The sequence below is a fragment of the Nothoprocta perdicaria genome, unplaced genomic scaffold (assembly GCF_003342845.1).
Source record: "Nothoprocta perdicaria isolate Ctin4 unplaced genomic scaffold, notPer1 scaffold_101, whole genome shotgun sequence".
In the NCBI taxonomy this organism is placed as follows: domain Eukaryota; kingdom Metazoa; phylum Chordata; class Aves; order Tinamiformes; family Tinamidae; genus Nothoprocta; species Nothoprocta perdicaria.
Window position 1 is genome coordinate 645,903 of NW_020454106.1, and position 14,282 is coordinate 660,184.

The 14,282-nt window shown below is 49.6% G+C and overlaps 1 protein-coding gene across 1 annotated transcript; it reads right to left on the bottom strand.

Moving 5' to 3' along the window:
* Nucleotides 1-3,944: 3,944 nt before the first annotated feature.
* On the bottom strand, nucleotides 3,945-13,817 carry TRAM2 (translocation associated membrane protein 2). Its single transcript, XM_026040948.1, has 10 exons — nucleotides 13,694-13,817; nucleotides 12,453-12,562; nucleotides 12,080-12,196; nucleotides 9,500-9,558; nucleotides 8,797-8,881; nucleotides 8,585-8,655; nucleotides 7,865-7,969; nucleotides 7,109-7,267; nucleotides 5,758-5,930; nucleotides 3,945-5,425 (listed from the first exon to the last, which is right to left on the bottom strand). The coding sequence occupies exons 1-10, from the start codon at nucleotides 13,815-13,817 to the stop codon at nucleotides 5,352-5,354; spliced, it is 1,077 nt and encodes a 358-aa protein (XP_025896733.1). The 3' UTR covers nucleotides 3,945-5,351.
* Between the last annotated feature and the right edge of the window lie 465 nt (nucleotides 13,818-14,282).

A 14,282-nucleotide genomic window follows, 5' to 3' on the forward strand; every position in this document is an offset into this window, starting at 1 on the left:
TGAAAGACAGCAGCTGTCTTACACAGGTTGGAGAACAAAGCTCCTTGGAACAAAATGCTTATTTTAATCAGCTTGACCTTTTGTGCTGTGGATTCCTGCTTCCCCTTAGATGGCTGAGGGTCTCCATATGACATCTCCCTCCTGTCTCTTGTTCCAAAAGCACTTGGTTCCTTTCAGGTCCATTGCTGCGGCTGTTAACTCCAACTGGGAATCACTAAAGCTATCTGTGGTCAACCTCAAATTTCAAAACATGGCTTGTGTTTGTGTCAGGTGCCCTCCAGGCTGCAGCTGATGAAGACTGACTTCTAAAGGGCTCCCTAATCAGTTTTTCCAGAGAGGCCAGGGACTTTACAGGTGAGATTATTGGAGCTCTAGGCCATAGACTAGAAAAATCAGAATTTCTTTTCTGTACATGCTATGAACTGTAACCCAATACTCAACCAAATCATGTAGCGTGCCCAGGGCCAGCTGCAGAAAGCATGCAATTTATCTCTTTATAAAGAATGCACTTAAACCACATCAGATAAATCACACCCTTCAAATGCCCTTATCCTCCACTCCCAACTATCAAGGGAGCCAGAGAAAATTAACTCAGAAGCAGCTGTCCTCTGTCATTTTTCATTGAGAAAAATGATCCCCATATGGTATGTGAGGATACAACATGCTGCACCAAAGGGAGCAGACTAGTCTGGCATGGCACGGAGGGAGAAAAATTATGTAAACCCCATCCCAACCCACTTCACAAACACAAACACAGCTTAGTGGAGTGATGAAGCATCAGTGAACAGCAGCAGTGGAAGAATCTATGCCTTTTATTTGTTTATTTCAGAAAATACTTTTGCTGAGTTTAACACAAAAGTCATTTAACAACAAACATCAAAAAATCCATACAAAAAAACCTTAAGTGACAGGAAAAAAAATGAAACAAATGGGATAAAAAATCTGAGACCGTTACTTCCCCCAACCCCTTTCAAAATTAGGAAGTTCACACTAAAGCATAAATATGGAAGAACAGAACAGAATATTCCTTGAGTTCCTTTGCTGAAGCTTGGTCCATGGAGTTCAAGAGTGTCTGGAGGAAAGCTTTGTGCCCCTATATAGCTTTTACAATGTCCATTCTTCCCCACTGCTGGAAAAAAAAGGGGAAAAAAAAGAAAAAACACACAGCCTAAAGACTCAGAAACATACTTCACAGTTTCATAAAAGCCTGCCAAAACGACACACTCATGAAGTTTGCAGAAAGACGATGGTCAGACCACTATAGTCTCCATCTGCTGTTGATGCAAGTCAAACAAGACTCCATCTACCAAGACTTCACCTACGACAAGAGTCAGGCGCTGCTGTTAAACCCCCATTTACTGCAATGAAGCACATCTACAACCTTCAAGACCACCTTGTAGGGGAAGCTTCCTAGAATAGTCTTTCTCCCGACCTCGACTCCAACAGAGAAGCCTGACAAAACACATTTTTAAATGGCGAGTTAAATGTAGAGGGATAGAGAGGGGAACTGGAACTCATCTTTTTAGCAACCCCACATGTGATGGATAAGAAAAAAGAATCCTAAAAAAAAAAAAAAAAAAGCAACTGTAATGCCCCATTATTTAGGAATCACTCAAAAATTAAATGTGAAATGCTACATCTGTTCTTCCTCCACCCCTTTCTCTTCCCAAACCTATTCCCTACCGTGACAGGAAGGGAGAACTGGTTCTTCAAATATTTTCTAGGATAGGGGCAGGAAAACACTCTGTTTTACATGGAAGAAATCACAGACTACTTGATTCCTGGCCTTCTCAGGTTGGATAAGAGACACAAACTACAGAAGCAGTCACAAGCCAATAAGGAAGGGTGCTGAGCAAGCAATAGTGTTATACAAAAAAGTTGGGACTTGCAATTTTGCAGAGTCTCTAACACTTTCCACCCTGTGGTGGACAGGAGCTCCTCTATGTGGTTTCATTTTTATTTTATTTTTACAAAAAGATGAAGGGCTTGACAAGATGGGCTATGAGAAGAGCATCCACTTGAGAGAAGTGGTCTCAGCATCTTTGTATGAAGAATGGTCAAGCAAAGGCTGACCATTAGGAACTTGTAGGCAAAATATATACATATATTTTTATATATATGTATATATATGTATATATAAAGCTCTTTGGGCTGGAGAGAAGCCTTGGTCTGCTTCTCCATGACAGTAGAAAAGCCATGGCTGGAGAACTGGTTACTGCAGCCAAAGGATGGTGTTCATATGAAGACAAACAGAGAGGCAGCCTGTGCTGGCCCCTCTGACTGACAGGGGACTGCAAACCTCTGGAATGACAGTTGATAGCGCATTACAACAAAGGCTCAGCACAAAAAAAACCCAAAACAAAACAAAAATAACACCCTATGGACCACACTGCACTTGAGCACAACAGGAGAAGAAAGGGGATTTCAGAGGACTAAATACATGGGAGATGTATTTACTAACCCCCCTCCCATCCTACTGGATAAAGAAAAAAACCATGGAGATGCTTCCAAAACAAACTGTCCCTTTTTCTGGTATCTCTATCCATTAAAAAACCATAAACATAGCATATGTCATACATATGTTGTACAAAGGGAGGGCGTATAGCTACTGATATAGTACACAGATCAAGAGTACAAGAGGCTACGTGGCAACATAAGGCACTTGGGATACAAAACCTAATAAGCTACTTCATGAAGACGCAAGATTGTGCAAGTGGAAAAGCTGCCTGAAGCTAAGCAGGCAGGAAGAGGAATTATTCAGCAGCCTGGTTTTTTTGGGGGATTGTGTGTGTCACCTGTTAACACGGAGTCAAACCCTCAGCTGGTGCAAGGCACCTGCTTTGTAGAAAGGACCAGCTAAGGCTGTGGAGAGGTGCCAGCCGGCAGTGGCTCTTTGGAGGGCAGATGGCAGCAGATGGCTCCGAAAGGAAGGCAGAAGAACGGATGGGCCTTTCACATGAGGCCTTTTCTGTGTCCTCCCTAACATAAAGCTCTTTTCCTCTCCTATCCTGTTGCTCTGCAGACACCGTTGCAGTCTCCGTTCAAGCCAGAAGTTATATTATCTCTCTGGCAATGACTAAAAGGAGCAATTAGAAGGTACTGCCAGAAATCTGCCCCAAAGTTTGTTTCTTCCCCTAGAAACACGGGAACCCCTCTCCCCAGTTGCTGCTGACGTCTTGTTTGACATTCAGTCATGGGGATGGAGGAATAAGCAGGAATTTGTCCAACTGTACTCAAGTTATTGCATTATTTTCTCCATCTCATGCCCAGCATTAGCTGGGGCTCAACAAGGAGAGGGGAAGAGAGGGCAAATACACCAATAGAATAAAAGTCTTATACATAAAGAGTGTCAGAAAAAAATCGATTGTCACCTATTCCTCAAAGCATGACACCTTCATCTGAATGACAACACTGCTACAGCCTCACACACAAGGCAAGAACCATGCTCAGAGAGAGTCAAGGAGTTCAACGGGGCAAAGGGCTGAGCAAGGAGCACGCCAAGAGATCACGCATCCCCCTCACCTGCAAGAAAGACAGGTTTCAAACTCTACTTGCATACCAAGGAGTGCCTTTGCTCTCCTTGACCCCATGCAACCTCTTCTCAGCCAGCCGAAAGGTCACCTGCTCCTGCCACAGTGAAGCAGAACGAAAGCTACAGCTGGCTTTGCTGCACAAGAGGCACCAACAGCAAAGCCCAGCTAGAGAAACTCCCCCGGGGGAGAGCTGCGGGGTGAGAGGTGCACATCTACTGCGCATCTGCCAAATCTGGACTGGTGCACGGCACCAAAAGGAGGCCCACCGCTCAGCGAGCTGGCACTGACGCATGAAACACAGGGCAGGAGATGCTACTCTCCAGCAATGGGGCAGCAGGGGACCAAGCTGGTTCCCATGAACCTCCCACCAACGTGTAGAGATGGCAACAGGCAGGAGCAAGAGGGAAAAGTGGTCTGTAGGAACAGATGGCCTTTGAGGTAGATATGGGACAACTCCACCTGACAACAGCTAGGTGTCACAGGTCAGGCCTTTCCTAATGTACAAGCTACTTTTTGCAGCCCCTGACTTCCTTTCCCTTCCCTATCATCTCATTCACAGCTCAGAAAGGGATGAAGGGGCTGGGTTTTTGGAAGAAACCCTGCATTTGATAGCACCTTGAGTGGATACAAGTTCTGTATCCCTTTGGAAACAAAGAGAGGAGCTGATGGCTGCAGATGGCACAGCTGGACTGGTATGGTAGGGATAAGGAAGGCTAAGGTGGTTGCATGAAGATCACAGTCCCATTAACGCAAAACCCTTCGCAGCAGCCAGTTTGCTCATCTGGACATGGTTAAAGAGCCATGAGAACACTAGGTCCATGAGATACCCTCAAGTAAGCAAAGGGCCTGGTCTGCTGGGACCCAGGCCAGCCGACAAGTGTGCTCATAGAGTTGGGCAGGACACAAGACTTCACGCACCCTGGACCTGAGGATGCAACTGCTCCCATGACAAGGCATTAAAGAGCTGCAAAGCATGAAGCCCAGCTCTCAGTACTGGGAGGTCCAGGACAGCTATAGGGGCAGCTCACACCCAGCAGCCAAGAAGAAAAGAGGGACCAGCTGTACCATGATAGCTAAGGCAAGCGAAGACTAGGATGGGGATTCTGTACAAGGAGAGAACTTTTCTCCCTTCTATGCTGCACAGCTCTCTAAAATTAGCTGAAAAACAGAGGTTGGATGAAGCCCCATCTATCCAAAGTCCACTGTGAAACAAGTCTCCTCCTCTGGATCCTGGCACGTATTTGCAGCATCAGCATCCTGCAGCTCTTGCCAAGCGCTCAATGGATGTGTCCCCGGAGAGGCAATCATCACCCACAAACACCCCTGAACCTAATGGTCACAGCCACGACTGAGCACAGAGCCCCATCACCTTCCTCTCATCCCAGACACGCAGTGCCTTCAGGCTGCCGTGTCCCTGATCCCTAGGAGTAGCACAAAGGGAGGGGAGAAACACGCTGTGGAAGACAACAAAAGGATTGTTTGGAACCATCTATGATGCATTCATAAAAAATAACCAAAAACAAACACTAAAATAGAAAAAAAATTGCACACCGACTTACAGAGAAAAAGAGGAAGACAAAAACAGGAGGTCTGTAACACACTCCTATATGAAGAGGAGGGAGTAGGGGAAAGGGACCTTTTTGGTTTTATTGCAAATGGTTCAAGAGAGCAGGAAAGGAAGGGAGGGGAGTGAGAGACACCTTGTGAAGATGTCAGGTCTCCAAACCACTCAAGATGACTCTCGTGTGGACAGGGAAGGAGGGGCTGGTTCTTAGTCCTGGTGTCTTGTCCTCCTCCCTAACAGACAAGCCTCTGCTTCTATGGTGATTTGAGCTTCTTGGTGCGTGGTGATGTCCCGTTCTCAGCTTTCACCACTCCGTTTTCATGGTAACCTGGGGACAGGGCAGAAGGACAACAGGATGTTCCACATCACCCCACGGGGGCCACAACTTTGCCCAGGCTTGAAGCAAAAAGTCAAAACTCACAGGGCCTTAGCTTCGTTGAGGTAGCCCATAAACACAGGGAGAAATACTACCATCTTGGAGCCACGGCCCCCTGGACACAACCCCACTAGGGATCTCCCAGGCTCATCAAGGAGCATCAGGAATCATCACCATGGGCAGCTCTTGGCAGAGGTGACATTGCAGACACCACGCTGCAACGTAGCACCACCCCATCCCAACCTCCACCATCCCTGAAAGGGCCTCCTGCCCGCAACACTCACCCGAGTCCCTCTTGAGAGGCTTGGCTTGCTGCTTGGCACCGCTGGCGGCCGCGGCGGCTCGCTTCCTGGCGCTCTGCTCATTCCAGTACTCCCTCCAGCGCCGCAGCTGGAAGTGGATGAAGCGCCACATCACCGAGGCCTGGAAGAGGCACACCAACAGCAGCACACTCATTCTGGCGGGGGCGGAGAAGAGGCAGGCTGAGATTCAGAGCAACGAGGCCGCCACGAACCCAGCCTGGAGGAAGCAAGAGGTCTGCTCCCAAAACCCAGTGGGGCCAGTGTGTGAGGTCCCAAAGCCCTACAAGATGCCTGCATGGCCACCTGGGCACCAGCTGCCCGAGAAAGAGACCTTTTCAGCTCTGGCAAAGCCCTGCATCCCAATTCAAGATAAATCTGTGCTTCTTTCCTGTCTAAGAGACCCACATAACAGGACTGACTGATGAATGAAACCAGTCAAGTAAACAAGCTGGTCCAGATCTTAGTGCCAGCAGAAAATGGGGCCTCCATCTACTCAGCATCTCTGCTTTCTGCTATGCCCTGGACTCAAGCTAGTTGTTCCCCTTTTTTGACTCACCATGAAGTTCTCAGATGACAGGACTTTCGGGCTGAAAAGGACTAAATGGCCCTTGGCTGCCATAGCGGGCAATAGAAATGTATTGCCTTTACAGTATAATCATCTAGAAGGTGGATATGGTTGGAAGGGAGCCAGGAAAAGCTTCCAAACTTTCAAGCTTATCACTAACCCACAGCTCCTAAAAGCTTGGGAATGACTGAACGGACCCAGAGCACCTGGCCTAAAGACTTTTAAACTGAACCTGCAGCTACTGCCTGGTGAAGAAAGGCACCCAGTCTTGATGAATGGACTGCAAGCTCTGGAGAACTCACTCTATCCCTTGGTTCCCATACTCATAGGCAGCAAAATATTTCCAAGCAGAAGAAAAAATTTCTTTACACTGGCTGCATGCCTGTGAGTGCAGTTAAGTGTACAAGAAGAAGGGCCTGCAGGTCTGTCTCTAAAATACCTGCTTCAGCTCATCCTTTATAACTGGTCAGTGTTTGTTGGCTTTTCCCCACCACCATGGCTTCACCCTTCCTTGCTCCCTCCTTGCCACCCCAGCTTACTAAGACCTTCCTTAGAGGCAGCCCAAGGAGTTTCAGATCCCTGGTGGTGTTTCCAAATTCAGCAACACCAAGCACGGGGAAAGAAACACCAAGGAACTTACATGAGAGGCTTCAGAGCTCAGTTCTGCCTCAGTATCTTCCTCATTACATAAGTGTACTTGAAAGCATTATGATACAAAGGCAGCCTCCACCACCCCCACATATGGTAGAGGACATAACAGCTCCTTACCTGAAGAGGACATTATTGAAGAGGAAGCTAAAGAAGTTCCCTCTCTCAGGGTCAAGAGCCTGGTTCTCCACCCGAGGCAGCCCAAAGCCAATGACCAGAATGTAAAGAGTGAGGGTGAAGAGCCTGGTGACCACGAACACAACAGCCCAGACATTAAACCTGTGGGAAGACAGACAGAGATGTTGGCAGGGCCCAGCATAAGCATCACGAGGTGCAGCCAGCTGAGTAGCAGATGTCCTGGCAGATGGTGACAGGGGAGACCACAGAGTGATAAAAGGCCTCTGCCAGGTCATGACCAAACATCATTCGCAGCAGAGGTCCACATCATCAGCCTTCATCCTCCAGCGCTTCACTGGAGGTTAGAAGAGTGTATTAGCTGCCAAACAGCAAGTTTCTGCTCAGCACCCTTCTTTTGGGATCCGGTTTTGTGACATCTTTGCCCTCAGCAGTACCTTGTCCATGAAGGAAAAGCAGCCAGGCAGTACTCGTCTTTAACATGAGCAGAGCAACCCAACACACCATTGAGCACAACATAGTTCAACAAGCCTCATTCCTGCTCTCGACACCCCCTAAACTGGCTCTTGTCAAAAACTGAGACCCAAAGTAGGTCTTGCCCTTCCCTCCCAGGTCTCTGCCCACTAACATGGGTTGGAAGTTGAGAGCGACCCCCCTTCACGCTCTTCAGGATGAGGGCAGCTCTTATGCAGACATCAGCTGTATAAGGGAAGGGAAAGTATGACCAGCTCTCCCACTTACAGCTTCTCGTTGTTCTCATCTGTGAAGTAGACAAGACGGGCCATGTGGAAGAAGAATTCAGCTAAATACTGCAGCAGCAAGAGGATCAGCCCCAAGCGCGTTAAACTAGAAAGGAGAGAAGAAAAAAGAATCACTGGGCTGGTCACTCTTGGTTCTTCATATGCGGTTATATCATCTGCCTTGCAATTCCTTGACTGCAGCAAGTGCCGATCAAAATCCAGACTTCTTTGCATAAGATCACAGTGGGAGGATAATCTCCCAAAAACAATGAAGTGATAAAGTGGCCCAAAGCAGCAACAGAGGCTGGAAGAGACCAGTCCAAAACAAAATTGGAGACCCTGGCAATGCTACTCCGTACAGACCAGAGGAGAGTTAAGAGTTTGTCTGCATGGAAATGCATCCTATGGGAGAGACCTTCCCGTGACAAAGGGAAAATTTACTCTTTAGTCTCGACTAAGGGTCTCCAGATTAACAGTTGCTTTCCATGCATTGCAAACTTCAAAATTATCTGGGTCCATGAAAATGGTTCAGCCTTATCATCCCGCAGCAGGGAGTTCTCCAAGTCAACTTGGTAAACAATCTTCTTCTCCTATTTACTCCCACTGGCTGAAGCTTTTAGGGTGACCCAGCCCTGCAAAAGGAGCAGCTCAGCACATGCCATGGACATGCCAAGGTGTCCCGGCCGCAGCGCAGGGAGGGAAGCCAAGGTGGCCAACTCACTTGAGCAGGTAGGCGCCGGCCACGTGCACCAGGTAGAGGGCAATGTACTGCAGCTGGCGAGGGATCTCCTCCTGGAAGGGCAGAAAGGGGCTGCGTTAAATCCCTCAACAACGCTTTGCCTCCAAATCCCAAAGCTCATCACTGTCTCCAGTGATGGTGCCCATGGTCCCGCACCACCCCAGCTGCCTCGGGTGATGCTTCCAGCACCTCACCTTGCGGACCTTCTGGAAGTAGAGCTCTGGCAACGCGTGCAGCCAGTAGGCCAGCTGGCACAGGTAGAAAAACTTCACCTGGAACCTGAAATGCAGGGACAAGCTGCATGAGGAGCGTGGAGGGATCATGGGGCTCCTCAGCTTCAGGAGCCTGGGAAGGCTTCTGCCTGCGCTGGAGCCCACCACAGAGCACCAGGCAATTTCTCAACCTTTTTGAAGCCACTAGATTTAGTGGCCACTAGATTTAGTGGCTTCAAATCATTACTGGACTGAAATTACATGTTTAACTGAGCTGGTCACACCCGGATTTTGTCCATCTGCTCATGCTGTAGTCTCCAAGCCCTCAGCAAACTGGGGCTTGGTAAGAGTAATGCTTACTCTTGCAAAATACCAAGAGCAGCAGATTAAACTCCCATCTTCTTTGTTGCTGCTATGAAAAACGAAGAGCAAATAAAGCATCTTGCCCCAGGTGATGTAGGGAATAAGCAGCGTGGATGAGTCACGGATCTTGGAAGCGCCCCAGGCAAACCTGCCTCCAGGAACACCCTCCCCACAGCTGCAAACAGGGTAACCACCATCCACCCCATGCCAGCTAAAAAGCAGGATCTCCCTGGGGCATCCTTGCAGGAGGGAGCAGGAGGCTGCATGCAGCTTCCTGGCCACCGGGAAAACCGTGAAGAGGAAGGAAGCGGTCAGTGCTTACGGAAGATAAACATGAGGGTAGCTTTCCCACAGACTCCGGGGGTTGGACACATATCCTTCCTGAAAGAGAAGAGATGCAGACTTTCAGCACAAGACATGGGCACCGCAAGGCTACCAAAGGCCAAGTCCTTTTGGAGCTGCCACAACCTACACGCACTAAAAACTGCATCCTGGTCGGTGCAAGGCTGAGATCACCAAAGCTCAGCCATCATCCTTGGTCTCTACAAGCCCCAGAACTGGAGGCAACACTTCGAGGTTGCTTCCCTGGCTGCCGGAGGGCTCTGAGGCTGGGATAGGATGCTTAGGGGTTTGGGACACACAAGCTCCAGGGACAAGGAGCAGGATGCTGGTGGCACAGGACAGGGAACCATGTGCCCCATCTAGGAGGCTTCTTCCACACCAGCGTTCTTACCTGAGCACCAGCTAACCAAAAAGCCTCTGGAGAAAGAGGGGACTGGAAAACCTTTACAAAAATAACTAACCATGCATTGCATAATCTAATTCTCCCCCTGCCTGCATTCCCTTACGGCCTGTTGCCCTTTTGCTTGCAGGGTAAGTTACAAGACGGAGCCGCCTTCTCATTCCTCGCTTGCACCACACCGGACAATGCAGGCTCCTGATCCTGGGCTGGGCATTTCGGCTGCACAGAAAACAAATCCAGCGCGGGACCCATTTGTCTGCGTCCCCTGCACCCTCTCTTCACTTAACCTGACATCAAGGTCCCAACACTTGGAAGCAGGGAGCGACCTGCTCTGCAAAGCCCAGGGTTGGCTGCAGAACTTGCTGCGTCAACGCGACCCGTTTTAGACGGATCTCGGAGTTCCTGGAAACATGGGGAAAGCAAACAAGGCCGAAAGCCCTTCCCACTGTACGTGTGTGTGGAAATAAAGAGGGCATGAGCTCGTTTGCCCGGATTGCTCTAAAAAAAAAAAAAAAAAAAAAAAACAGAGATGAAGAGGCTGCAATAGCCAGCAAGGTAGGTCTGGGGAGAGAGGGCCAGATCTGAAACAGCAGCAGGGTGAGGACCGGCCATCCCGCATCCACATGCCATCCCTGACAACCAGATGCCAGAGGGAAAAAAATTAAGAAAATAAGCACCGTTTTGGCCTCATTCATAACGTTTTCTCTGCAAAACTCACAGCGGATGCCACGGCGAGGCCAGGGCAAGGTGCTGTGCTGGCAGGGACACAAGGCAGCATGTCGGGAGCTAGGAAGGCTCTTTCAGGTGGTGACGTAGCCCTCGGGGCACCTTTGCACAGCCCCGGCCCTGCGTGTTTGCACAGGAGCAACGGAGGGGAAAGCGCAAGGAAAAATAAAGGAAAAACAACAGCAAAAGAAACACCCAGAGGCCCCAATTGCTCTGCAAAAGCCTCTCCTCCTCACTGCCCTGCTGCAGGGGAGCACCCCACGAAGCAGTTCGATGGGCTGAGCAGTCAAGTCAGAGCTGAGTTTTCCCCTTTGCCAAGCATGGGATCACAAGCACCGGCCCGTTATCCCCACATCCCTGCAAAGGGCTTCCTAAAATCCCAGCTGCACTAAATGCAAATACGGAGGTAAAAAACAGGCTAAGAAAGCAAGCAGCTCCCAAAGCAGTAATTAGAGACAACAGGGACAGGCACAGCTTTTGGGGTCTAACTCCAATGTTCTTTTTTTTTTTTTTTCCACAGCCCATTTACTTCTTCATTGCATAAAGCTGGAAAAGGGACCCCGGACTGTGCTCGCTCACAGCCTGGAAAAAACCCACTGTACTGGAAAAGTGAAAAATCAAGCAAACACCTTGCTCTGCTTCCCCTCTGCACAGAGGGGAATGTTTTGGGCAACAAGTCCCGAGGCACTTTAACTCATTGTGTCCCCGAGGGGCTTCCACAGAACAGACTGGTGCTCTCGCCACTCATGTGCCTGTAGAGAAAAGGAAATTTTCCACATGCCAGGCTCCATGGCTCATGGAGACCCTCTTTTCCATTCAGCTGCAATGGGCAATATGGAAAAAGAACAGAAAAGGAGCAAGTGGAAAGACATTTCTGTCTGTCTTTCCAGACACATAAAACAACTCTCAGCATTGTGCATCTTTTCTGGGGTACCAAACACGATGTGCCCAGGGTCATTCCCTTCGCCACGCATTCCCAGGGCTGCCTCAGATCCTCCAACATTCCCAAAGTGCAACGACAGCTGAAAGCACAGACAGGGCTCCAAACCACCTGCCTTTAACATCCCAACAAGCTGCCTGGGCTTGCACTGATATATCCTCTGAATAAGCTCACCCCTGAGGAGAGAAAAAAGGGGGCACAGGGAACACCAGCATGGGAGGAGACCTGCTAGGTGCATCTCCCCACATTTCTGAGCTGTGTTCATCCATGGGCAATGGTAACATAAGGAGAAACTCACAGGCTCCAGGCAATGCATCATGCCCTGCTCTCAACCCATCTACTTGTTCTTCCCTTTTCCCTGCAGCTGACAGCAGCGGAAACTCTTGGAGATGTTGTCTGGAAGCAGAGTCCCCCGTTTGGGACTCCCAGCCATCCTCACAGAAAAGGGACCGAGATCCATGTGTGCAGGAGGGAAGGCAAACGCCAGGCCTTACCGTCACCACGACATACAGGCACCAGAGCGCGGAGGTGAGGTGGAACGCAACCAGCTGACCCGACTCGTTGAACTTGCTGTGCTTGACCTTGGAGAGATGGAGACGCCTGTTGATTTTCTGGGAGGAAAAAGATGGGGAAAAAAAGGGAAAAAAAAGAAAAACAAATAAAGAAAAAGAAAAATCAGGAGCCGCTGCGTCAACAAGTCTCCCTCCTCTACTCCTTCCCAGGCAGCTCCCAGAGGTCAAAGCTCCCACGTCTCCATCCCAACCTCCGAGACCACCCTCAAAGCAGCACTGAACTGCAGGGAATCATGTGTCCCATGCCCTCCCCATGGGTTTGCTATTTAGACACCAAGATGCTACTTAGACTCACGTCCAGGGCATACTCCTGCACCACTGCATGCAGGATGATGGCTATGAAGATGTAGAAGAGGATGGTGACCAGGTCCTTCAGCCCGTAGTGGTAATGGACCAGCTCCCCATCTGCAAAAGACACCAAAAGGATGGACCAAATCAAAGGATGGACCAGGCAGAGCTTCAGGCTTAGTCCAAGCCAGAAGTTATTCCCAGTGTGCAGCTTGGATGGGGTCACCTGGTTTTGGAGGTAGACAGAGTCCTACTGCAGATAGGGGAATTTATCAATGGTACAAGTCCTCACTAACACAGGGATTAAGACAACGAATAATACACTAAAGCAGTGCAGAAGCCAGCAACAGGCCTTGCTCACTCAAACCATTAGGATTTGGCAATTCTCAGAGGGATGTGCAGGGAGATGCAGGACATCCCACAGCTTCCAGGACACATCATCTCCCTGCTGTCATACAACATCCAGCATCTCTCACTTGCTCCTGAAGGTTGCTGCAACCCGGTGCTATCAGGAGAACCCAGACAGCAGCTTGGAGCTGTGAAATAAGACCCACAGGAGGCCCTGCCCTTCTGGAGAAGCAGGCAGAGGCCAGATCCCCTCCAGCAACCAAAATAAGGACAGACGTCTATGCTTAAGCGGCTATTCCCAGCCCTGGCCTTTGGCAGCAATGTGTTACTGCATGAGGAGATGCCGGGAAAAGCTCTCCGGGCGATGGCACGAACGGGAAAGGATGGCAGGAGGAGGCTGGGTCAGCCCTTGGGTAGGAGGACTGACAGGGCTTGGAGGAAGGGGAGAAATCCCACACAGATTTCTAAGGTATTAGTTGACCAAGGATAAAGTAGGTTTTATGACGCTCAGCGTTACGATGTGCGTCACCTGGTCCTGAGGAGCCACTTCACGAGATGCTGTGCAGAAATAGAGGGGAAGAACCTGCCTGCATGGCAGCTTTTGCCTTTGAGCAAAGGGCTAAATCCCACCTGGGCACAAAACCACCCTGGGGATTGCAAGCAGGCAACACCTTCTTGTCCACAGAGAGCACACCGAGCCCCCTTGGGCACTAAGAAAGCTTTTCCTCCCAAACCCTATAGCAGTACAAGGACCAGCAGTCACGGGCAGCATGAACTAAGCATCCCAAGCTCCGGTTCCCCATGACACTTCTTATTTAAAGGGTGTTCTCTGGCAGTGGATAGGTCCCCGAGCCAGGGCACATCCCCACCAGTTTTCTCCGCAGCATCAGCGTCTCTTACCTGCTGCAGGCACACTGACGTTGTACTGAGGTAAGATGAACAGGAAGGCAGTTTTGGCTGTAACCTGTGGGAGACACACACGGAGAAAACAAATGCACGTGAGTTTTAAGGTCCTTCGTGTCATTTGCAGTGAGCTTCTCTCCCAATACAACTCATCCACACTGCAGAACCGAGCTTTTATTCATGACCATCTTCTTAAACATTGAACTCTTTAAAATCACCCGTTCTGAGCAAGCATGAAGCAAGAGGCCCAATGGATGGGTCTGCTATTGAGCCCTGCGCTTAGGGAGGTGGCAGGGGATGCTGTCCCATCGGTGGAGACACCGCGCAGACTTAGTGCACGCTGGTGCTTGTCACCATGCAAACCCTCCATCCCAGCAATCCCTTCCTTCAGCTCCGCTCACAGAAGCCCTGAAGTTGCCTTTAAGCAAAATTACTAGTTTTGGGGGAAATTTCCCAGTGGGCATCATGGAGAGAAGGCAGCTTCCCTGCAGGAAATGCACAGGATTTGGGAGGCAACCAGGAAAGCATCACAGCCAGTAAACCTCAGAAGCCACCAGCAAGCCTGACTGGTGAAGAAATCCAGTCC

What these genes read in the sequence shown, in the direction of transcription:
- TRAM2 (XM_026040948.1), bottom strand. Translation starts at nt 13,817, where the DNA reads ATGACACGAAGGACCTTAAAACTCACGTGCATTTGTTTTCTCCGTGTG. An exon ending in ACTTCCAGAAGGTCCGCAAG is followed by an intron (nt 8,656 to 8,796) that starts GTGAGGTGCTGG and finishes CTGCCCTTCCAG; the next exon opens with GAGGAGATCCCTCGCCAGCT. An exon ending in TTCAATAATGTCCTCTTCAG is followed by an intron (nt 5,931 to 7,108) that starts GTAAGGAGCTGT and finishes CGCCCCCGCCAG; the next exon opens with AATGAGTGTGCTGCTGTTGG.